We start from the raw sequence: 25,604 nt of genomic DNA on the forward strand, positions 1-25,604 counted from the left end.
GCGAAGTGTCCTCGATACTAAACCTGATATTTTGCTCCCGATTCAAGGTGCTTAGTTATAGAACAGGGGTGAGCAATCAATTTTTCCAAGGGGCCACGAGAAACTGGGACTGTTATGGAGGGCTATAACAATAAGCTGACCTCAGTTCTGCTCAATATTAATTTTACCCCTTTATAAGCAGTTTTTCACATGGCCCTTTGGGGAAATTTATAGCCCACCGCTGGATTAAATTGCTGTCTGTGAGAGACCGGGTGAATCGGTCTTGTAGTAAAAAGTGCATTGAGTGCTTATTTAGAGCAAACTGCTCTACGACCATCAGTCTATTTACCATTTAAGTTGCACTGTGGGTAATGTTTAACAACCAGGTTGTGACGAGATTTGAGTGTCAGAGAATTACAAAAGAAGAAAAAAAAAAGTCTCTATCAAAATGTTTTTTTTAAGCATTGTCTGCTAGTAGTCGAGTCTTCCCAGTTTTGAAAGGAGCAGTAGATTAATTTGTCATCTCCAGACCAAATATCTTTATTTCGAACATATTTTCCCACCCTAAAATGTTACCACAATCCCATCCCTGATTTTAAAGACACTTTAAAAGAATAAATATTTTTAAAATGCCACATGTGTATAATGATGGTCACACTGTAGCCTTTCATACGTAACAGGAAATAACGCCACACAGTGATTTAGGGGCTTTATTCATTTAATTTATTAAGATGCTACATAGTCCAACCAGGTTGGGTTATTTTTATACACCAGAGAGACTACTTGACTAGGAATATCAATCTTTTTCTCAGATAGACTTATTTATTTATATACATACAAAACAGTTTCTTAACTGCTTACATTGATCACGGTGATGGTCAGGCTCCAGGACAGATCAGTGTCATGTGTTTTACAACCAGGCCTGGATTGATTAGTGTTCACACATAATCATTTTTGTTTGTATAATCCGCCTTGAAGTAGCAAATTGATGGAGTTTACTGCACCGGGGCAGTGGTAAAGTTACATTTTCAGTCACATAAATGGATTATTCTGATGTTTTAGGGTATTTTTCTTGTGTAAAAAGGTTCTGATACTCCAGTCAGGATTCACTAAACAAGAACAATTTTCTGCAAGCACTGTATGACCCAGGTCTGAGAACCCAAGTTGAGACTAGTTTTAGGTTCGCTTTGCCCTCCCTTTAAGCAGCAAGTCATCCTCAACCCACCGACTTCATAGAGATACAGTCGAAACATACACGTGTTTGTTTAAACGCTTACCCGCCAGCTAAATTAACCGTAGATATCTTTCAGCAAAGGGGAGTGGACTCCTGCGTCTGTTCAACAGTTTACTGAAAGTGGGATACAAATATGACCAGCTGTTTTTTTTTTTTTTAATGCAGAGCAGAATAACAAACGCTCTCCCGTGTTATATGCAAATTTGGAGCTGAAACAATTTGAGAATGCTTTATGTTTCTTTTTTATTATTATTATTATTATTATTTCTGAAGGTTGTGGAAACAGTACATTGTCATCATGTGGTCCCCTCAAGGCTGTAGCTGACTGTATACTTTCCCACCTTTCACTTCATGGAAAAACAACAACCAAAGAAAGCATCATGTGAGGCAGGAAGTTCAAAGGAGAAACACTCGTAACCTTTAGTGCATTAAAATGAACACAACTTCAAATGCAGTGAGGATTTAACATTTTAAGTGACAGAAAAATGCTCAACAAACACCCCAAAAAAACTGAACAGAGACCTGCAGAGCGTGAGTAAGCAAAGAAACTCATCAACTGGGGAAGCAGGTTTAGGCAGCTTAAAACACTCGGCTGATCTCTGACATACATTTGCCCCAAATAAACAAATGTATGGTTAAAGGACAATATGAGAGAATGAAAAGAGCTGGAAAGGACAAAGCTTAATGTGTTTGGACATTGCAAGAGGACCTTAACGTGGTTTTCTGTTGTCAGTGACATAAAACCACTCCTCCTTCATGCACCGTCTTTTAGTTTTATGGTTTCTCATTATGTGCACGCATGCTTTGTGTATGTGCGTCTGTACATAATACACCTCCAACTTGGCCTGAGAATAACTTGCACCCCAACAGGTCACAAGGCAAGACTTTCATCTGGATTTACACAACTGATCTAATCCTCATTTCAGGTAGCTGCAATATTCTTAAATGCATCAAACCTAACGACAAAACAAAATTACTCAAAATAAAATCATAAAAATGCAACAAAACACAAAAGAAAAAAATCAGAAATGTAGTTGTGCAAACCTACAGCCAAATGACATTATATTATCACCATTATAAAAAGCAGCTAATTTAGATTCAAAAGTCCAGATGCAACACTCTGCGTGAACGCATGCAATCAAACACATCCCCCTCTGACAGTCGGAGGATGCAGTGAGCAGTGAGTGACAAGTGAGGGAAATACGGTAGAGTGAAAAGAAAAAAAGGTCATGAGGAAAGAAAACACCTACGGCATAGTGTTTCATACACTGCTCAAAGTTGTCATACAATCAAAGACGAGCTGATTTTACAAAGCCTCTGATTGGAGGAGATAGCCCTGTGTGTGTGTGTGTGTAAAACCCCCAACTGTGTGGATCATCTCTCTGGTAAATCCCTTCCTTAAAGGGGGTTTCGCTGGAAGGAACACCTGGATATACTGTACAGTGGGGTGATTTTGTATTCATATACATTGGCTCTGGCCTCCGTCGCTTAGAAAAAGAAACATCAATACACTAGAATGACATTTGCACGACTGCAAACTGACTCAATCGCACCAACACTACTTCGCCAGTGCTAGAAAATCCACTGGTCTGAATCACAAGTGTTAATTCATGTTTCCATCATTCTCCCACCCACAGAACCAGTCAACTCTATTATGTGAAACTTTGGGAAGAGAGCCAGAATGACAATGTGATGATTACGTAGAGGCAAGACCTGTAACAGTAGGTTTGTTCATAACATGACAAGTTGTTTTTTTCTTCATTTTTTTCCTCATACATTACCTTTTGAATTATTTTACATAAATGAGACTGAATCAAAACTAGTACCACCCCCTACCCAGCACATATGGCGTTTTATAATCCAAAATTCCAAATCCAGTGTTTGTTTTCATCCCCATGCTGCGGCCGACCGAACTGCACTGTGCTCTACAAGACCAACTTCCCCACAATGATGCCCATCACAAAGAAGAGCACAATGAGGGCCACCGTACGGGCGCTCATCCCTTCCTCTTTCTTCATCGCGACTGAGGGGTGCTGAGGTGACATGATGTTACTCTTCCTCATCCGCAGACCATCATCCTCCTGAATTGGGGACACGGGAAAGGGGAAAAAAGGGGAGTGAAAGGAATAAATATGAAATGATGAAAGGATGTGTGTGAGAAGGGAATGACAGGGAAGCAGTGATGAGTGAGTGAAATAAAGAAAAAGGAATGTGGAAACGAGAAATAAGAAAGGACAACAATGGGTTAAGAAATGGTCGGTTTGTCAATCAGTTAATAAGATAAGAGTATTTATTTATTAGCTCAGAGAAATCGGATCTGCTTAAATGCTCATCTGACCCAAACCCCCAAAGGAACGCACAAGGCGCCAGGGTTTAACACACTTCATTTCCCAGCAGCGGGTGGGGGGGGCTCTCTGTTAGTTTAATCTCAGCCGCAGGAGCAGCCAACAGTCGTTCTGCCTCTGGCAAGAACTTAAAGGGGAGGAGGCGGTGGTGTTTGAAGGGAGGACAACTCACTCTTGGACGTCTGTAGCGTAGGCGTGTGTGCGTGTGATTTTGAACCGAACTTTTACAAAAACTAATTTGAAACCAATGATGCTAGTGACTGATGGCATACTCATTGATTTGCAAAATTGCGAGCTTACAAGCTTTAAACCTTGAGGTCTGCTACCGATTAAAGATATCAGCAGCTGTACTCCATGCAAACCTTAATTGTGAGTTACTGGCCTGGGTGGAGGACACTGCTTTGTGTGACTAAACACTTCTACTTAATTAGCTTATCTTGATTGTAAACATCAATCAGCTATCAATCAGTACAAAAAAATAATCAACACAGAGGTGATTCATGATGTTCAGTGATGTCATCTGCTAATTTTGATGACTGAGATGGTTTTCTTTGTTTAATCAGCAGAATATCACTTTCTGCTTTTGAGTCAAGCCTCAAAGCAAAATATTTTCATTGGCCCGATTAAGCTCTAATACCAAACCTACAAATAATTATAATCTGTAAGTTGACAATGCCCAAGAGTCTTTATGTGAAGCTGGACCTGTTTGTCCCTCTTTGTTTTACAAGACTAAAACTATTTGTAGTTACACGTTTACATATGTTAACTCTGTGGGAAATTATTCAGTCCATAAATCTAGGGGGCACGTGGCACATATGGAGCAGGGGGATTAAACCAACCCTGTGATTAGTGGATGTCCCACTTGAGCCACCGCTAAAATTATATTTTTGTGAGCCGTGCAAAAGTCTTGAGCCACTCTCCATTATTCACCAATCATATTTTGCTAGGAAAATTGGAAATACTGAAACTTGTGCAGTGTGATTAGGATCAAAATGGTGAGGTACAAGGACTGGAAAAGGCAGCCAATGTCCAAACAAGAACTTTGAAATACCAAAAAGCCTGGAGAACTCGCTCAAGACCACTATAATAAATATTGTTTGGCTCTTTGACAGCAAAATATAAAGACATGTAACATTTTGTACTGTAACACTAACACGCTGGAAAGTGTTGAGCTTGAAATGACAAACTGGAATTACTACCAACTGATTCCCTTCAGTAAAGCCTTTGCAGCCCGTAATATCTGTATAAAGACCTGTGTCTACAGTCTTGAGTCATTTTACTCACTTTGATCTGTTTGTTTTCTTCCCGTAGCCTCTGAGCCTCCATCTGCAGCCTCTTGCACTCCTCCATGATCTTCTTTACTTCCCCATCATCAAGGGTGGAGCTCATTGACTTCACAGGCAGCGAGGACTCTGACTTCAGCGAGCTGGACGACATCATCTTGTTGGACTCCATATCATGCTGTAAGTGGGTTACAGAGAGAAAAGTTGTAATGCAGTAAGTTGACTGTTGATGCTAAAATATCTCCATGGTGATTCTGTATGATGTCTTTGCTGGCACACAGGTACAACTTTGTGTTTACATTTTGGGACTTGCTCTATATACACACACACACACGCACACACACACACGCATGCACACAAAACCTCCTCTCCAGTCTGAGAGTTCACACAGGGGTGCCTTTTGTAAATGGATCAAGCTGGTTTCTATCAGCATTATCTCTCCATAACGGACTCTGCGGTGTACAGAGCCAACTGGGAGACATGTGTATGTATTTCTCAGCTCATAATGAATTGAAAACAACTACCACAGGTCCCTTTTCTCTCAACTCATATTATGACGAAATAATGTCTCTGCAGCTGAGCGGAATATGAGGTCTGAGAGGAATCACAACAACAACAATAAACCACATGTGAGAGTCTCTGAAGGGCTGTTGATGGCTATGAGTGCAGCTGAGGCAGGAAGAGAGATGTAGAGGAAAGTGGGACAAGATGGAGAAGATGATGAGGAGGGAAATGCTACAAAAATGTTCAAACATAAGCGGCTCGATAAAAAGAACAAACCCGGGGTGGTAAAAGAGAGCAAAAAGAAGAAAAGAGATGAAGACTGATAGATACAGGATAAAGAAGGCAGATACAGCAGAGCAATAGCAAGATGGGGAACTGGAAAACAACAATAAACACCACCTAATATATAATGCCGCTTTCCATTGCGACACATTAACAAAAACCCCAAAACAAAAAGAGGCTGCACAGTAGGAAAAAAAAGCTGGCTAGTGACTTCAGATAGTGATTGACATACTCACAACTGAAATTAAACACTGGACTCTTTCTTGGGCTAATTACAGTCACTTAGAGAATAATAAAAAACATGATAAAAACATAACTGTTTCTGATATCACATCTGCAGGAGACAAACGCACATGCATGGTAAGAAAAGGGGATAGGTCTGTGTGCATACCGTTTTTTCGTTCTCCGTCGGCATCTCAAAAACACACCTCAGCTTGGAGTCCATCAGCTCCTCTGGTTTAGCCTCCTTCCACTAGAAAGGTAGAAAGAAAAAGATATGGACAACATGCATTGATGTCCCTCACTAATAAACAAGTATATATATTTTTTTAAAAATGGTGTGAATAAAAACAGAAAAAGAGCAACAGAGTAAAATAAAGTCAGCTAGCTGCTAGATGAAAAGAAAACAAGATGTATAGGCTTTGTGTGCGTGTGTGTTTTAATAGGTGAGATTGCATACAGTATTTCCACTCTTTTTGGAAAAAAAATTTAATTAAATTCTGCATCTCCATAAAGACATTTTTATTGTAGCTAAACAGCCAAATAAATAATTCTTGATTCTTTATTAATAATTTGTTTAAATCTCTCTTTGGTTCAAGACAGAGTTGCAAAAAAGAAAGAAAGAAATACACAAATAAGTGGATATTAACACAAAATGTCCTTGTGAATTAATTTGGCTCTTCAATCTTTAAGAGCACTCAGATGAAGTCATTTCTCTTTAGTCATTTTATGTATTCTGTCGGCACAGCTTTCTTTCCATGTTTTATTAAAACCAGGAATTTAGCCTGAATAATTATGCAATTACTATTCAGAGTAAATTGAATAATAATTTAATTTAGACAGAAGAGAGTGCTGTCATGTGTGTTACAGTAACACACTTTGAGCTTTGCCAATGTGCCCTTGCTAAACTAGGTTTTGGTAGAATTTGAGAAACTTGATGGTCCATTTTAGGCAATAACCACATATGCATGTTTTGTTTTCCAAGTCTTTGCATTGTTTGAGTTATCTTTTAGAATATGTTAGTGCTTTAAAGATTCTCAGACTTCAAAATATTTCCAAGCAAGCATATAATCCCAGGTTCCCCACGTTTAAATATCATACCAAATGGAGTTACACTTCTCTTGGGATTAGATAAAGTGTGTGGAATTTCCAGGTATGGCAAAGCATCTCTGAGTACTGCTTTATCCAATACTGACTCAGCCTGGTTTTAAATATCAAGTATGCTTAGGGTCATCTTACATATTTTCACCAACAACTGGACCATTATGAGAGTAGTCTGTCCATTGTTCACTGATTCCACATATTGTTTCAAACAAACAACTGACAGAAGCATGTCACCAACAGGACTTGTGCTCTTCTTACAACCCCCACCTTAAAAATCTGCTTTCACATCTAACTTGTGTTACAGTCACAACCTTGCACAAAAACCCACAAAACCCCACCAGAATTCAAGCTCTGATTTAATACAGCATGTCTATTGTAACCGTCCCTCTTGTTGATTCTATGCATTTTCATGTGTGTCACTACATTAAAACAAATTCGCAAGATGCCTGTTGTCATATTAATGAGATAGCTACACAAGTATGTAGGTGTTTAAATGTGGGCCAGTCATCACAAAGATGTCTCTCAGACCACACATGATGTTATGACTAAACTGTGCTAAATGTGTTTTGTTGCTGCGTGCCAGCACTGCAGCACAGGCTTGCATTAAGTGTGGGAAGGGCGTAGATTAACAGCCTCTTCCTTCACAGTAAAATTTAATGTATGCACAGTTATGTGAAAAAAGTACACCTTCTAAGGTTTTAGGACATAATAAAAAACTAAAATGTTACTAGGTTTTAGAATTATTTGAATACAAACTCAACACAGGCACAAGCGTCACATTACACTGTGTCACTATTTAACACAAATCAAGCTAAAATGTAGAACCAGTGTGTCAAAAACTAATTACACCCCATGATGTTGATCCACATTTGGCAGCAATAACCTTCAGCATTCATTGACACCATCAGTCACTCAGATAGTTGTAGAGGAATGTTGGTCCATTTTTTATTCCAACATTGCTTCAGTTCATTGAGGTTTGCAGGCATTTAAGGTTCTGCCACAACATTTCACTCAGTCTGAGATCTGGACTTTGACTGAAAAAGAAAAGAATCAAGGTTTTGCAATGATCCAGCCATTATTTCATGGATTTACTGCTGTGCTTGGGATCATTGTCCAAGCTGTTGGATGCACATTTGACTCTGGAATACTTTGGTATACAGAGAGGTTCATAGTTAACTCAATGACTGCAAAGTACACAGGTCCTGTGGTTACAATACAAGTCCAAATTATAACCCTTGCCCCACTATGGCTGAAGGTTGATATGACGTGTTTGTGCTGATATGCTTTGGTTATCACCAAATGACGTTTTGTGCAGGTTGTTCCTCCCTAGCATTGTGCTGACCAGCAAACTGCCAAAACTCCTGCTTTTATAGATGTGGTCACACTCGATAACAGTCAGTTAATCAAGTGCATTTGACTAGCAAACAGCTGGCTGCTACTTACCCTCTAAATTCATATGAAAGTAGTAAGTGTGTACTTAGTTTTTCACACACTGCTTCTGCATGTTGGTTTAGTTTTAGTTAAATAATGATATGGTGTAATGTGTCATATGTTGAATTTAGGACTCATTTATTTTAACAGGTATATTTGGAAGAGGTTAATCCTATCACATGCCTATATATGCATAACTGTAATGCATCTATGTACAAAGTATTTCTGTTTTAAAGCATGCACGTAAAAATAAGCACATGCTAAAAGCTATGAACAATGAGACACACTCACCACTCCCTCCATGTCAGTCATGTCAGGAGGTGCTAGCATTGACTGAACCATGAACTTGTGTTTGCTCTTCTCATTGGGGTCATAGTCAAAAGGCTGCAGCATAACTGAAATACAAACAGAAAGTTAATGTCAGCACAGAAAGTAAAAACATTTAGTCTGCTTCCAAAAATTGTTTCTGAATATTTTCTTTAAAATTGTACTGTCTTGTAATTATAAGACTCTCTAGTATCAATAAACTAAATAAATAAAAAGGAAAAAGAAGAAAATGCTGTTTGAAAAGGTGCTTGCAATTAACACGCATGTGAAAGCAAAGAAAGGAAAAATTTTACAACAGTAAAGAAAGAATTATTATTTATAGAAGGAAAAATTTGGATAAGTTACCAAAGCTCCAGCCCAGACCCCAGGAAATCCCCAAAAAGAATACTATCGTTTCATTTTGTCGCGAAGACCTCAGTTTTATTTCCCCATTTTTCAAACCTCACTGCCACTTCCCATCCCCAAGGGAGCTGGGAAAACACATCTCTTGTTTGAATCACGTGCAGGAACTTCCGCAGACAGGTAGGAAGAGATTATGATTTGTGAGTGAAACATGGCAATAAAATAAATAAATAAAATTTTGGTTCCCAACTTTGTTACTTTTTCTGTCTAAACTAATGTTCAGTCCCCAGCTTAGAGAGAAAACGTTGAGTTTTTATATACTTGTGCATCTCGTGTATTTGTCAGGCTGAGCAAAGGGTGTCTGAGTTTGCCCATGATGAAGAAAAAAAAAAAGAGGGGGGGGGGGGGGCTAAAGAGGATTTCTTCATGTTACCATGACGGCGAAACACTGACAGATCTACAAAAATCCTCAGGGGTAATTTTTCTAACAGCATCCAACTCTGTCTTTTTCTTCTTTAACATTACATATCAGTCTAACAGAAAGCAGGTGTGGAGCTGGAATACTCCTTTAGCCCATCACCACATCAGTCCTCACAGCCACTCGTGGCTCATTTGACGTTATTCCAGTCACTGAGAGGAGCTGTAACAATGATATACAGCAATCCCTTTCTTATGTTAGTATAGGGGACTGAATTGCAGAGAGGATGAAGATGGCTATTGATGGAAAATGTTTTACTCCTTTGACTACAGGTTTTAAATCACAATATAATTGAAAGATGTTTTTAAATCAGTACAATGCCAGCATGATTCTTTGGTTTTTCCTAGGAACAAACAGCCTAGCTATCAGGGCAGTGTTCAGATGTGGCACATCCCCAGTCTCCCTAGAGTGAAAAACCTCAGTGATGTAGTGCACCATTACAGCAATCAGTGTAGCTCAATATTGCAAATCAGAAACAGACGGCATGAACAGATTGAGAACGTCCTGTTTCAGTCAGACTCAATTTGCACAGCCATCTACCTTGGGTCCAAGGGGACAATACAAGAAAATAGAGTCAGGAAAGCTTGCAAGTTCTTTAAGCAACGCTGAATAACATTAAATGATCCTGAGTCAAAGCTTGAGATGGAAAAAAGCACAGCCTCAGTAGGAGAAAAAGTGATTTAAATCATCTTTGATCTACCCCCTTTGATTACACCTTTACACCAAGAGCTACTTCTGCTAATGGCATGATTTAGTATTCTTCACACTGGGCAATAATTTATAAAACTCAAAGAGGCTAATTGTAATCAACACGGTCAAACAGAAGGGTAATTGCCAGCCTGTTTGTTGATGATGAATGTAACCATTAGAGAGGTGAAAGTTAAAAGAGGTGGTTAAAAGAAATTTCTCCTGTCACTAATTAATTGTGTCCTCTGAGAAAACCAGCTCACACCAGAGTTACAAGCAACTACTGGCTCCTGTAAAGCAGGCCCTGGAGATCAACTATAGTGGGATTTACTCATTCATCTGCTGTAAAATGTATTTGTTGGTCTTAGTCTACAAATATGCTATTCAAAAAAAAAAAAAGCAGAAAAGCCAGTAAGTTTCGGTAAGTGTGTAATATACTAGACTTCTCTGGCCCCTTAAAAAGTGGATTATCTGCAGCATACAACAGTTTAAAAAAAGAAAACAGAAACAAAAAGAGCTGTCTGGCAATAAAACAAAGATTAAGTAACAGAAGGTGGGCCAGAAAAATAGAGGATTATATCCAAGTTTAAGCACAGCAATGATCAAAAAATTATGACGATAAATGAGGTGAATCCAACAACATTATTAAAACAATATGATATGAAACAAGATATATGATCATAAAAGCTCATTACTACGCCCTCTACCTATAACAGCATCCTTTTACAATCTCATTAAGAGAAGCCTGACACGTCACAGGGCACTCCCTGGCCACTTTGTTCAGTATTAGTCAACACAAAGACCTTGTCAAAGATCACCAAACCTAGTGAGACAATATGGTGTGGGAGCGTGGGAGTGAGGAAGAGAACTAAGTTGGGGGAGTTGTGAAGAAAGAAGCCAAGAGGGAAAATTTACCAGCATATAAGATGAAACTCACATAAAATATAAATAAATATGTATATTTATTCAGACTTCTCAGGTTAGCAGGCTCTTACTCCTGATTGTGCTCTCTTGGGTCTGTCTTATTTAATATATTTCAAAAGGAAAAAGTAACCGACTACACCACCATGTGTATATCACAGTGAGAAATATCCCAACATTAGCAGCACTTCAATCCACCACATATTTCATGGAATCAGCTTCTATTTAGAGTCCAACTTCAATTACAAGACTCTTGGTAGGTAACAAGCTAATGTGAATATTAGAAAAGATCACAGCCATAAACACTCAAATCCATGTGTCACTACTGAATGAATGAGAACTTGACTGGAGACTCAGTTTCATGTCCTGTCATAACACAGGCATGGAGGAAACGAGAACAAGACAATCTAATGAAACCAATTCGGACAGCAGCGACAACAAAACTGTTATTTGTTTTACTGTGGGAAGGTATTTTGCTTTTCTGTCCCCAGTATGTCAGGAGAACTTCTGACATATTCCCACAACAAGCTCAATATTTGTGGACTCGAGGATTTTTTAAACATTTATGCCAGATATTTTTCCACTGGATACTGCTACATAACACCAATCAAGACCAGAAACATTCCTGTGGTTGTAGCTACATTCAACATATACAGTTACAGCAAAGCTGAGCTTCAAAAAGCACTGCGAGTCCACTGCTAAGCCAACAAATGGCAAATCATGGGTTTGTAGGTATGCAGTGGTACACAAGGATGTCTGTGCAACTATTGTGCACATCCTGGAAATACGAGACAAACTGGACTGAAACAAGTTACAGATGACTTGCAATCCTCTTAAACAGAGGCTATAGGAGTGTGACACGAACGAAATGTTTGAGTTCGTCCCTCAGTGCAGATTAGGGCTGTTCGATATAACGATATATCGGATGACGATATAAAAAACATCTATAGTTTCATTTTACGCTATCGTTTGTTTCGTGGTGTCGCAAAATAAACTCTTTACGGCAATATTTTTTCATCGTTTTGATGGTCACTGTAGGGGCTATATTAATTTCTTAAAGTTCTCTCTTTCTCTTATATTTTATATAACCACACTACGGACGGACAAGCGCCTGTTTTTATGCGTTGTGGTTACCAACAACGACGGTACCAGCATCGCGTGTCCGCTTGTTTATGTTCCACATAAACCTTTCACAATAAAGCTCAAGATCCTGTTGAGACTTTTCAAAAATAAACTGAATCACGTGAAAGAGCAGATCATTTACGGATGAGAAGTAAAAAAGAGCCGCCAGGTGCTAAAAAATAAACCTTAGACTCAAACGTTAGAACAGGCTTTTCCCCGCAGCACGCCGTGTAATAAATACTCACAAAGAAAACGGCGGCCTTTACTACTTATGTCTAAAAATGTATCGTTTCATACATCGGTTAAAACACTCTACTCCAGCTACATGACGTGTAGCTGGAAACACTTCCCGCAAGTCGAGCTGCCCGAGATTCACAGAATTTACAGAAAATGATACATTTGTGTGATTTATATCGTTATCGGACGATAGAATTCTTATATCGGGATATGAGATTTTGGTCATATTGCCAGTGCAGATACTGGCAAGTTATTTTGGGAGACACCTTTCATGCATTCAGTATACAGAAAAGTTTATTCTTATTAGTAATGTTGGTATAGCAACTTGCAGTGTTTATTTCGACTTCTTAAACAGTCCAGTGTTTCAGAGAGCTTTTAAGACCAGGAATGAAACACACTGACATGAAGCTTTCTTTAAAATAAACAAAACTCTTCTTTATATTTTTTTATTACACAAAACTCGACGGTTCTAATCTCGAGGTTTACAAAGCATAAAATCTGAAAGTTGAGGTTTAATTGTTTTTCATTTTTTGAATTTCTTGAGTTCAACAGCCATATTGCTCATTGGTGCCTGTGCTGGTGCATGGCTGTAATACCACCACCTCAGAATTACTGAAAACTGTGAACTGTGGCTTATGCTTATTCATACCCCTTTGAAAATGTCAACATTCAGCTAACAACTGCTCGCAAAACTCCAGAAGTTATATTTCAAACTATTCTGTAATATTACGGCTGTCTCAGTCAATGCTGAGTTTCATTTAAAGAAATGAAATCAGTGTTTTAGGGTGAACCAACACTACTAACGTATACTTAAATTCACAGTAATGTGTAAAAAAAAAAAAAATCAGTTAAAACGAAAGTCTTAGAAAATAAATCAGGAGGTTAAAAAGTAAAAAAAATAGTCTCTTCTTTCAAATAGATAAATCAAACTACTAACCTTGTAAATAGCATATATGGAAATGTTAAAATTTGCAGGATGTTTGTGTTCTTATTTTCAGAAAGGAAATGCTTCTAAATGTACTGTAGATGGATTGTACATTGGATTAAGCACCTATGACATCTGTTGATAGTAGTTCATTTTTTGCCTTTAGTATTAAGTCACAACAAGGCATGTAAATTAGTCTTAATTAGCATGCATTGTTTACTGAGCAATATTTAGTTAAGTCTTTTTTTTTTTAAACTATAAATAAAGAACATATGTATTAAGTGGTGTTCTGTGTGCCAAAATGAAATGGAGATTAAAGTGCACTGGCCAAAACCAGCACTGTGCTAATGGGCACTTGCAGTGATAAAAGATGTCAAACCAACAGGAGAGCCACAGAGCTATCATTTAGTACTCTACACAACCACATACTAATGAAAAAAAGAAAAAAAATTAATCCAAAATGTAAAGTGATGAAAAAAATTTTCACTTTACAATATGTATGTAAGATCTTAAATAATCCTCCACTTTTCATTGAAATAACGCATGTGTTCAACTTTTCTTTTTCTTTTTTTAAAGCCACATGTCCTGCAATACAGCCCAGGCCTCAGTTCTATCCTGTTAAACACCCTGCTTCAATACAGCCTGAGTACTCCCTAAAGACATAGGACTTAAAGTAACCACAGACTATGCCTATACAGCTGCCACTATGAATACGTTCTCAGAGAAGCAAACTCATTTTCAGGCTCTAACCTGTGACCCTTCTCAGTCTAACAAGGCTGGAAAATGAAGGAAACAGACAGAGCGGACTCAGTTGGTTTGTCACTGCTGACTGCAGGCACCACTGACACAGTCTGCAGTTGTTGACACCAGATAGGGTGCACTGTAAAATGAGTCTGGGACTGTAAATGACAGACGGTGAACACATGGAAACATTAGCCAGTACCTGCTTTCTTCAAAATGGAAGGAGGAGGGAGGAATACCACGCAGTTGCAGTTTTAAGTTCATGTAACAAGAACAAATCTCTTTATATATTATATGGATAACACTGTCTTCATACTGACTTGACAACCAATGAGTTCTGTAAGTTACCGTGTATAAAGTCTATCCTTCTTAAGAAGTATAAGAATCATCCATCCCAACTTACTAGGTGCTCTGTTGAAAGAATAATGATCCCAATTATTCCCAGATGTATACAGACCAGCAGTATAGTTCACACATAAGCAGCAATGATTGTTCAATCCATTAAAAGACTTGAGACAGATGATCTAACATGTCATTTTATCACAGGCTAACCCTAACCCCATTTTAAGCAGCGAGTGAATAAACTTGACTCAGTCCTACTTCCCTGAATCCTTACCTGAGACATTGATTGAGGTGCCTGCATCGATGATTCCGCTGTTTGGCCGCACACAGTACCGACGCGGCGCTGTCGTCTTCACCTTAAAGCACACATTCCTGTCTGTAGGGTTGGAGAGCTTGAGATTTGTGGTGACCACGTCTGAGAATGGACCTGTGCGGAAAGTAAACACAGTGGACACTTAAAAACTGGTGTTGACAAGACTGACAAGTCTGTCTTTGGATAAATAAGGACAATGAGAAAGCAACTTGTTAATGAAATCAAATGAGCCAAGTAATAAAGATACATCAACTGCACAGAAGAAGCAACAGTGTGAGGAAAAAACATGATAACAGACACTATAATGTGACTGTTTCTGAGAAACAATCATTTAAATGTAATTTTCTTAAACTGGCACATCGACGCAGAAGCAAGTGTGGGAGTTTCACTTGACTGAGAAGTTGCACTACCTTGTACTATGAATTTACAAACCAATTTATTCTTTGATAAATATTTACCAAAGATTTTGCCAAGAAGCACATTTACACTGTACATACAAACAAGAACAAGCTGACTGCACCCTTTTCAAACAAAGTAAATAATAGAGGAAAAGGGCTGTGAGTATGTGTGAGACATTCGAATGTGGTCTATCAAAGTCTAATGTGATGTAACAAATCGGCTGCATGAAATGTAAAGGCTTTTTCATTTGACCTGACATAATCGGAATAAAAATAGTTTTCATGCCAATTAAACTAATGGAGCTTATCTACACTGCCCTCATGGTTAAGAAAAACAATTATTCAATTAATAGAAAACTGAAAGGTACGCTGTACATACAAAATAAATCATACATAAATATAAATCTTCTACTACTGCATTATCTAAAACAGAGCAGCTAATGCAGTTTGGATTTAACTAATTACAGCCAGCATTGGAGATGCAGGCCACATCTCTGTGGCCGCATTAAGCTCTGCACATTTATCAATAATGGAGAAACCTCCATTGATCGACACTGCACAATATTTGCCTTGTTGGCTGCCATCAACCTATTAGAAAATAATGCTGCTTTTCCTCATGGACTGTAGCTCTGAAGTTTCCAGGCATCACCAACAGAGGTATGCACAGGGAGAGATCGGATCGTTAGCCTAACAAAGCTATACAAAATCTGTGTGACATTAGATTGCACAGATGTGTAAATAACTGCCCATTCAATTCATCAGGCTAAACTAAAGTGACTACACAGAGTGTGAACAAGTCTGAAATGGGCTACTCTATAACCGTTATAATAGAAGCATGGAAGAAGTTTTTAAAATATTCCCTTGGATTGCAGAGCTACACACTTTCCCTTTTCTGCTTAACAACATTAAATTCAAGGCTATTCAAGTAAAATGAAGTCATTATTAATTTCTTTTCTTTTCTTCCTTGCACATGTATTTCCAAAACTCCAGAGATGTTTTTCTGTTACAGTTTCTCCCCCATCTTCAAATCAAATCAAATCACTTTTTATTGTCACATCACATGTGCAGGCACACTGGCACAGCACATGCGAGTGAAATTCTTGTGTGCGAGCCCCACAAGCAACAGAGATGTGCAAACACAACAACACAAACGAGCAAAATACAAGAATGGCCAACCTGAAACTAATAAATATATGTACAATATATAATAGTGTATGCATTTCTGGATGTGTATACTAAATATTTTCCTACGTGTGTGTGTGTGTGTGTATACACATTTTTACAAATTAAATAGTAAAAAATAATAATAATAATAATAATAATAATAATAATAATAATAATAATAATAATAAAATATATAAAATATACAGAGTTGAATATGTGCAAAACAAGTGGCATTTATATACAGTGTGGAGTGCATAATGTTGAAGTTCCAGTAGTGAAGCTGAGGTGTCTATGACGTGTTCAGCAGTCTGATGGCCTGATGGAAGAAGCTGTCTCTCAGTCTGCTGGTACGGGACCGGATGCTGCAGAACCTCCTTCCTGATGGAAGCAGTCTGAACAGTTTATGGCTGGGGTGACTGGAGTCCTTGATGATCCTCCAGGATCATCTTAACTGCTTTGTAAAGCTTCCAGCATTTTTTTAAATGAAATTACACAAGTGAAGGTAATTCTGGACAATAAATGATGTCCAAAATTGACAGAGTAATATGAAATGAAGGGGTGGAAAAGCAGGGGAATAACAAGCAAGTTTATATAGCTGTAAGCAATCAATCAATTAGCCCCAGTAATGTATTTACATGGTGCAAGAAAACTGAAATTAGACAAGTGAAAGTGGAAATGCATAATATACAATTAAAAAAAAGAGCTCAGTAATTTGACTTCCGTACAAGTTAAATGCCCCAAATCTCATTTATGACTCAACGAGGGGATCCCCCCCAAGGAAATCCCTAAAATACTTTAAGAGGGTTTTGAGAACCTAACAGACTTTTATGTGAATTTTCTGAAGACTGTTGCTCCTAAACAAGTACATGCTAAATAGGTTAGATAACTACGGAAGCGTAGAGCTGCCACCCAGGCAAAAGAAAAATACAAGTGTATCACGTTATAACGTGAAAAGTTTATTGTTCTAACAAGATACTTTTCCTGTTTGTACAATATACTTTCCTGTTTGAACAACATAATATCACGTTATTACAATATACGTAATTATCACGTTCGTACAAATTGTACGAACGTGATAATTTTGCCTGGGTGGCAGCTCTACGCTTCCGTAGATAACAGCTACCTAAGAACAGTCTGTAAGACAACTTTGTGCACCCTTCCCCAGCTTATCGAATATTGCTGTTATTGTTTTCTTCTGCTAAAACAGTGAAATAGTGAGTTTGTTAAGTCAGGCAATATTTCTTTTTTATTCAGGGGTGTGGGGGGTGTTATGTTGTTAACGTGCAGAGCTTGAACAATATCTCAAAGCATATTCTCAGTCCAGTAAGCTGTATGAATTTAAAGTAACATAGTTATTGTAGATTTGTGTCACAGCATGTTCAGAGCAGATGTGTACCAGTGATCAGTTACTAGAGAAAATTGTTCCAACACACAAAACATTTAAGAACAAATTATCCTCGGACTAATTATTCAGTTTAAATACTACTCAGTCCTGTTAGATATGATGCGATTTAAAAAAAAAAAGAAGCTAAATATTGGATTGAACACTACACTATATTTTATTCTAACCAATCAGCAGTGATTTAGTGTTTGCAAGGATTATTGTAATAATTATTTTTCAAACATACACACATTTAAACATCAAGTTCATTTATGCATATTGTCATTTAGTGAGAAATTTCCAATCCGCTGTCCTGGTTTAAGCAAAGAATGTCTCGAGTGACTCAGTTATTGCCTTGAAACAATAATCAATGTTTGCTGAAACAGAATTATTTGAATCACTGTATAAAATATACCATGCGTGCACTGATTTAGGAGTCCAGGAGCAGGAAATATAAGTAGTTATTGCCTTCTCATTTTATAGTCACCACGAGAGTAAGCAGCATCTAAAACTGTAATTCATCCCAACGTGAAGAGTAAATCAAGATCTACTTCAGTGTTAAGGTTTTCTTTTGACTTTGATGTTGGTGACAGAAATATGGGTGGATCCCAGAGCTCTAGCACATGACTACAGTGAGTCTTGAAATGAATAAATGTAACATGATTTATTCAGTGAGGCTGAAGAAAGCCTTACTGTTTAATCACTAGTCTCTTTGATATAACAAGAATATTCATTGCAGATATTGCAGGTTGTGAGCCCTTTCTGATGTTGCCGACTGACCAAATATCATTTCTTGTATAGCTTGAGAGTCACAGGTTTATATGCAATTAATTATTCCCGGTTTTTTTATTGATGGGACAAAAACCTAACTGGAAGCATTACTAATGCCTGTATTTTCCCTAGTAGCTTGAGTAAGAGCTGTGCTAATTCATGGTCAGGCGAGGGGCAATGATGAATGGCTGCATGACTTCCCAAACTTAGCAAATATGCTGCCAATACCACACACTTTACAGTCAGCCTTATGGAAAGCAAGATTAATGGAATGGAATGTTACAGTATCATGGAAAACCATATTAGCAAAGAATGTCCATAAATGACCATGTCTATCCACATTTATTTGCAGACAATGCTTCCTCTCACTTTGCTGTCATAGATATAGTTACTATTATACATATCATGGTTAGAGGGATGAAAATATATCAATAAACGATCTGAAAGTGCAGACTTTTAAACCAGCATTTACTGACCAGCTAATTTCCAAGTTCCAAAACAGTCTTCCGTCTTGTGATTTTGATCAACAACTACGAACCACATTGACCAATCGTGAAAGCCTTTTTATCAAGTAAAGCTTTCTGATGAAACTACAAATTAGTCCCCTACAGTAGCCATTATGGTAATGGTAAAGTTTGCAGTTGAGAGAAGCACACTAACTCCCTGTATGAAAGCACGGAGCTATTTCAGAATTAGCACATACACCAGATTCAAGGTAAAGTTTCAGCTCAGCAAACATTGAGAGCAACTGACACTTCCACTCCCTGTTGAGCAAAAACAGAGAGGAAATTCAGAGCTTCACAAGCTTGGCTCAAGATCTAAAGGCTTTTAATGAAAGGGACTCACGCCACTGACTACTGTACACCTGATCTACTACTTCCTGAAGGTTTCTCAGGACAGTGTCCAACTCACAGAGGCCACAAATGGTCGTTAAAAAAAAAAAAACTATTATGAGAAGCTGATATCTGAAGCTGTCATCATGCGATGTTGGATTTTATAAGTAGGAGATAAAAACCAAGGGGTGGTTTGCTACCCTTACCCCTGACAAAAAATTCAAATGGGTAGAAATGAAAAAGTCCAGTGCCTAGAATTTAAGAGCATTTACTCTAGAGATTGTAAAAACCAGAGACAAATTGCTACTAACAAACCCACTCTGTATTTCCTGAGCTTTCACACTGCATGCCTACATCTAGGCATGTGATTTGTGGTATTTTCATTTACAATAAGACACAGTTTCTTCTGTCTGGTTAAGATCAACAGTTATTAGACACTTTTATACAGTAATGTGGGATTCTTTCAGGCTTCAGGTTCAGATTCTTATCAATCATCACAAAAAGCCATGAAGATATATCATCTGAGGAGTCCGGCAACAGATGGCTTGGCCTCCAAAGAGAACTGATCTCTAAGGTTAAGTGAAGACTGATGAAAGACAGAGTTGAATTAAAGATGACGGAACCCCTCAACCAAATACTGGAAAAACTGATTGCACCGGGATACAAACTGCCGACCTACTGATTTTCCCTGCAATTGATTTAGCTACATACAGTTTGAATGAAGGAAATATTTTTGATACATATAAATGGTTCATGGTCTAAGTTTGCACTAATCTTCAGTTTACTTTTACATTTATGTAAAAAACTAGTTTACACATGGACCTACACCACTTACTGAACAGGTACTGGAACAATTTTCAGTTCAGTTCAGTTCAGTTCATTTTTATTTCAAACATTTCAAACATGTGCCTTCACAATCATTACAAAATATCATTCCATTATTTGTTTGAAAAGGAGTAGGCTGAAGTATTTACTTATTTGTCCCTACCCCCTCAAGTTTTACCTCTCATTCATTTAATTTTTTTTTGTCTTAAATTAAACAAACAACATATGAAACATATAAAACATATGAAGTAAAACAAAACATCTTGGCACAATACCTGTATTTATTTTTATACCTATTATGACTCTTATTTTACTTCATTCTACTAGATTTCTATTTACTGAGATTCTTTATTTGTTCAGTTTTACTTAGATTTTATTTTTCTTATATTTTTTCTTACATTTCCTTACAGGTTGTGTTTTCTAGCTAAGGAATTTACCAAAAGCGATGTGTGTCCACTAAAGTCATGTAACAAACACCCCAAACATCCACCCAATGCTTCAACTATAGGTAACCATAGCAACAGTCTTTCCAATTGATAGTGAGTTTCTAGTTTAATCTGTTAATAAGACACATTGTTACACTGGGTGACATAATGCTTTACTTTGATGCACATAGTCTATTTTGGGTCACTTATATAGACACAGAATCACAGTTGTGTAAATAGTCACAAGTAAACCAAACGAACCTGTAGCTGAAACATGGAGGTTATATAAGGATGAGACATAGAACTCAAAAAAATCCTCAAAGGAAATCTATGAGAGAATTTTCTTACAGCAAATATGACCCACATCTTCCCCCCAAAAGGCAATCAACAGCTGAAATGGGAAACATTAGGAGTAGAGGTTCAGAAGAGCTTCAGCTGTGTGGTGCTAGGCATATCTTGCCACTATGTGAACTATCATGGTATTAGTTCAGTACTCCCATGGGATGAGCAAAGACAATGATCTGGATTTAGCCATTAATGAAGCTGCAATTAGGAGTCACCGTGCTACAGATCACTGAACTGTACTGCACGACAACCATATGAATGGTTAAAGCAGGATAATGATGGTGTTTTTCACTTTTTGTTCATGTTCCAATCACAACCAGGTGATACGCTCTATGGTAAAAATATGTTTCTCTATTCTTTATTATTCATCTCCAATAAAGCAGAACCGAGGTATGGATCTGACTGAGGTTTTAAAGAATAGCCAAACCTCTTGGTACGATGTTTTAAAACTATGAACTTGTAGTTAAATATTACCCTAAATCACTACAAAGAAGCTTTCCAACCTTGTTGAGTCAAAAATCTAAATACTTCTGAATCAGTTTTTCTTACTTACGCTATGAATTTGTGTACCCTTTTTAAAAATATTTTTTGAATCACGTCGTCATTAAGATGAAATGGAGCTGAAGCTAGGAACTGGAGAGCCAAATAGCAGGCCGGGGAATTTAAAGACCTAATGAGAGGTGGACTAACACATTCTTAATTTTGGGTCTTTCCATAAAATTTCTTGAGCAGATTGGACTAAAGTGGTAAAAGTGACAACAAATCAATATTTAAATACAATTTCTCTATTTGGCTCTTGTTATATGGCTGTGATAGAAGCATGATAATAAACTGAAGAAGAGGAAGACGAAAAAGCAACATTCGGCTGCTCTCTTACTCACAAAGGGTCGTTACAGAGAGTAGCTCTGCGTATTTGATTTGGCAGTTTTTACACCAAATGCCCTTGCTGACTCAACCCCCAGGGATCTTTCACTTATTGGGCGAACATGTAAACAACTAATGCACTTTGGTGTCTATTTTCTCACCCTACATTCTAAACAGTTTATCTGATTAGGATTGTGGGAAGGTTGGAGCTTATCATAGCTAACACAGTGAAAAGGGTGGCATCTTATGAGAGACGTAAGAACAAAACAGTATTGGGACATATTCTGGTTATGCTCTACTCATCATTTTCAGTGTATATTAATGCTTAAGCAATTAACAAGTGTGCAGTGGAGGCATTACTATCTTCAACAAATTGCTGGCTCAAGCACTGATAGTTTTGAGTGGATTTAAACAGTGGCTACAGTGTAAATTGCTGAGGGCTGCAGGTCATTTAACTACACTGAAGCTCAGTGATAAATATTATAAAGGTTGGCATTTAATTTATTTTTTGGTTTTGCTAAGACAACTAAGTGTAATTTGTTGTTCTTTAAGCCTCATAAACGAAATAACACTGACCATTCAGGCATTTGGGAGACCAGGGTATCATTAAAACAAGTATAAATATTACATTTATCAGCGTCTTAGTTTTAAGTAAAACGTTTAATGTTTCAAACTATGGCAGGAACTCCAGAATCTGTTCCAAAGCAGGTACAAATGTACCATATGTGTTTATGTAACATTATCTGGGCCTAAATGTGACATTTTGCAGCCAAATGCCGAGTCTCACCAAGACATCTATTATTGATTCAAAAGTCCAAACGATAAGGACTGAGGAAATTTTAACGACCCACAGTTGAAATCATATTAAGTTGCACAGGTTGCCCAGTTTTTCCGTCCTGTGAGCTGTCAAGTTATTAAATGACAGCTGGCTGGCCAGCAGAGCGAGACAGCCAATCAGAGGAGGAGCTAATGTTAGCCAGCCAGACATGCTAAGGATGTTGCAGCTTATGGACAATGAAAGGTGGCGAACTAAAAGAGCAGTTATGCTTGTGTCATCTTTTTATAGTTGCTATTTTTAAATGGGTGAACATTTCGTGTCTAGTAGCTGTAACCCGCTTTAGAGGAACTTGGTGCTGGTCAAATGTGTGACAGGGCCTGGCTAACCTAGCCGCTGAGAGCTAATCCAGCTAGCTTTGCAGCTAGCTGTCAGCTGACCTGCCGTCCTTTCAGGGCAGCCTTCGCTTTTTCATATGAAGGCTATATTGTGAAAATGTGCACTGCAGCCCCGCTCGGTATGGGTTCCCTAATAGTGCCCCCCTCTCCTTCCAAACAGCGCTGACAGAGGCAGGTCCCCCCACTCCTCCTCCCTGCCACAACCGGGCCCTCCCCTCTTACCTCGGAATTTCAGTTCGTGCTGAGGCTCCAAGAGCAGAACCTGTTCCGGCCTGGCCATGTCCCAACAGCTGGAGCGGGATTATCGCACTGCAACCAGTTCCCGTGTTAGGATGTTGTCGAGTGTTGCAGCGTCAATAGAGTTTATTTATCAATGAATCAGCGGTGGATATCCCGTCCCCCCGGTCAACTACTGCTACTCGAGCTACTAACGCCTGTTGTGATGCAGCAGGAAGGGAGTGAGAGACAGCCTGCTGACGTCACTGCCTCTGCATAGCCGCCCGGCGGTGAAGAGGGAGGAGGTGGCGGGTGGGTGATGCCGGGGTGCACCCAGGGCTGGTGGGGACACCACCTGCGTTTTTCATGAAACCTGAATCCAGCGAAAGGACGTGGCTTAAGCATGCAGGTTTTAATTTCAGCCTAAAGAGTTACGCTTCTAAGTTTACCTGCTGTCACCCGCTGTGGTGGAGTGAGTGCTAACATCTAGAACGAGTAGGGGAGACCGGGGATGGTTGTAACATTTTTGACATTTCTGTCTGTAAATTGGAGCTCTTTTAAGGTAGTGGATTCAAAATGTAATGCAAAGTATTTACATGTCTCTGCTATTAAATAGTGCAGCTATTTTCTCTGCAGCACAGTTACCCATTGCATGGTATGGTCTCAAACACAAAGAGTGAAATGTTACAATTAACCCCATAGTCTGGGTTAGTTGTAACATATCCTGGGGTAAAATGTAACACAATGAAATAAGGGTACTAACAAAATATTAACATGTAATCTTTGTTTATTCAACACATGACTGTACTTAGAGCCATTTATGTAGCTGTGTGTGTGTGTGTGTGACAGAATGCAGAAATCTAACTTTTGAGCATATTCCAACCCCCCAAAAAAGACAAATTATGGAATTTTCTGCAAATGAATATTTCATTAATTTTGGTTGGTCTTCCTTGAGTTTGGCCTCATTGGCTCAGTGGGCATTATAACCTACAACTCTTGCACCAATTTTGAACATAACAATGAAGCTGAAAAAATGTAGTTGTTCACCAGCATCGCAATTCCATTATTTTTTTCAGGGCTTACCTTGGTGTGGTTTGCAAAGTGCTTCAGAAAGATGAGGAAATCTGTTTCTTGCACCCATCCTGACTTATTTCCACTACCAGTACTTCCTACTGGTCCATCTCTGACACAGAGGTCTGCATAATGTATGTGTGGGAACACAAACAGTGGAGGAATTGTGTTGCCAATGGCATTAACCGCATATACAAATGTGACCAGTGAACCTCTCTCAGCTGATGTCGTTGCCCCAACTTGTTTAATATAAGTTAAAGTAATAGCGTGGTAAGTTGTAACATCTGCATTATTGTTACAACTAACCCAGACTGTTGCTGTTACAACTGACCCAGACTCCTATAGCCTATACATTACAGCCAACGGCTAAAACATTAGCACTAAAGACCTACACAGAATATATCCCCATAGACATACAAATAACATAATTCAAGTTTGATGAGTTTAACTGCAAAGCAGATAATGCTATTAGAAATTGAAATAAAGTAGAAAAACTTTTTGGCATACAAATTACTTTTTTTCGTGTTAAATTGTCTGTGTTTGACAAAATGTGCTGATTTTTCACATGTGATAGCAGAACTGAATTGGGCATGCACAGGATGAGTCACATCATTTGAAACTTAGCCCTGATTGGAGAAATTGGAAGTGTTACAACTGACCCACGTTACAGCTATCCCCGGTCTCCCCTACATTATCAACAAATAAAAACAAATCAACCGTACAAGTCGTCGTTATGCACCGTACTAAAATAAAAGTACTTAACTATTGTCAGCAAAATATGACAAAGTTAGTAAAAAGTACACATAGTTCTTGTGCGAGTGATATTATTAGTCTCCGATATTGCTTTAAAGAAGCAGGCGACAAATCTGCAGTAACTGTGTGATGCTATCGCGTCAGTATGGACCAAAATCTGAATGAATGTCTTCTATCAGTTTGTTAGATTTTTCTTAAAGAGAGCAGGTGAGATATTGAAATATAGTATATATAGTTTTTCATATCTTGATGCATGCTCAATCATCCAGGGAAAATGAGATTGTTTTTCATAGATTATTTCTTGCAACAATTGTTGGAAATCAAAATCAACTTGAATTGTGTAGTCCAGAAAATTAAAAAAAGAAAATGGAAAAAAAAATCATGGTGGCACAATAATGAACTGTGATCTCATGTCCCAACATGTTGAATGTTTTGAATACCGGCGTAAATTAATGACTACTGAACACTGGTCACATCTAATTAAACCAGGGGATCTGCTTGCATCTCTGAATGTGATGAAAGATGTGCCTTAAATTATTACAGATGTATAAATATGTAGACATAGTGCA

At 38.2% G+C, this 25,604-nt stretch overlaps 1 protein-coding gene across 1 annotated transcript; it reads right to left on the reverse strand.

Moving 5' to 3' along the window:
- Nucleotides 1-755: 755 nt before the first annotated feature.
- vapb (VAMP (vesicle-associated membrane protein)-associated protein B and C) lies at nucleotides 756-23,471 on the reverse strand. Its single transcript, XM_085457574.1, has 6 exons — nucleotides 23,218-23,471; nucleotides 14,778-14,930; nucleotides 8,673-8,776; nucleotides 6,019-6,099; nucleotides 4,843-5,019; nucleotides 756-3,294 (listed from the first exon to the last, which is right to left on the reverse strand). The coding sequence occupies exons 1-6, from the start codon at nucleotides 23,273-23,275 to the stop codon at nucleotides 3,139-3,141; spliced, it is 729 nt and encodes a 242-aa protein (XP_085313700.1). The 5' UTR covers nucleotides 23,276-23,471; the 3' UTR covers nucleotides 756-3,138.
- Nucleotides 23,472-25,604: the final 2,133 nt, after the last annotated feature.

The sequence above is a fragment of the Copadichromis virginalis genome, linkage group LG5 (assembly GCF_057382275.1).
Source record: "Copadichromis virginalis isolate Kocher_CV1m ecotype Utaka linkage group LG5, C_Virginalis_male_GT1.1, whole genome shotgun sequence".
Taxonomy (NCBI): Eukaryota; Metazoa; Chordata; class Actinopteri; order Cichliformes; family Cichlidae; genus Copadichromis; species Copadichromis virginalis.

Excerpts from the sequence above, each read along its gene's own strand:
- vapb (XM_085457574.1), bottom strand. The coding sequence starts at position 23,275 with ATGGCCAGGCCGGAACAGGTTCTGCTCTTGGAGCCTCAGCACGAACTG. Across the intron at positions 8,777-14,777 it reads CACCTCAATCAATGTCTCAG|TTATGCTGCAGCCTTTTGAC; the intron begins GTAAGGATTCAG and ends TTTGTATTTCAG. Across the intron at positions 5,020-6,018 it reads CGACGGAGAACGAAAAAACG|CATGATATGGAGTCCAACAA; the intron begins GTATGCACACAG and ends ACCCACTTACAG.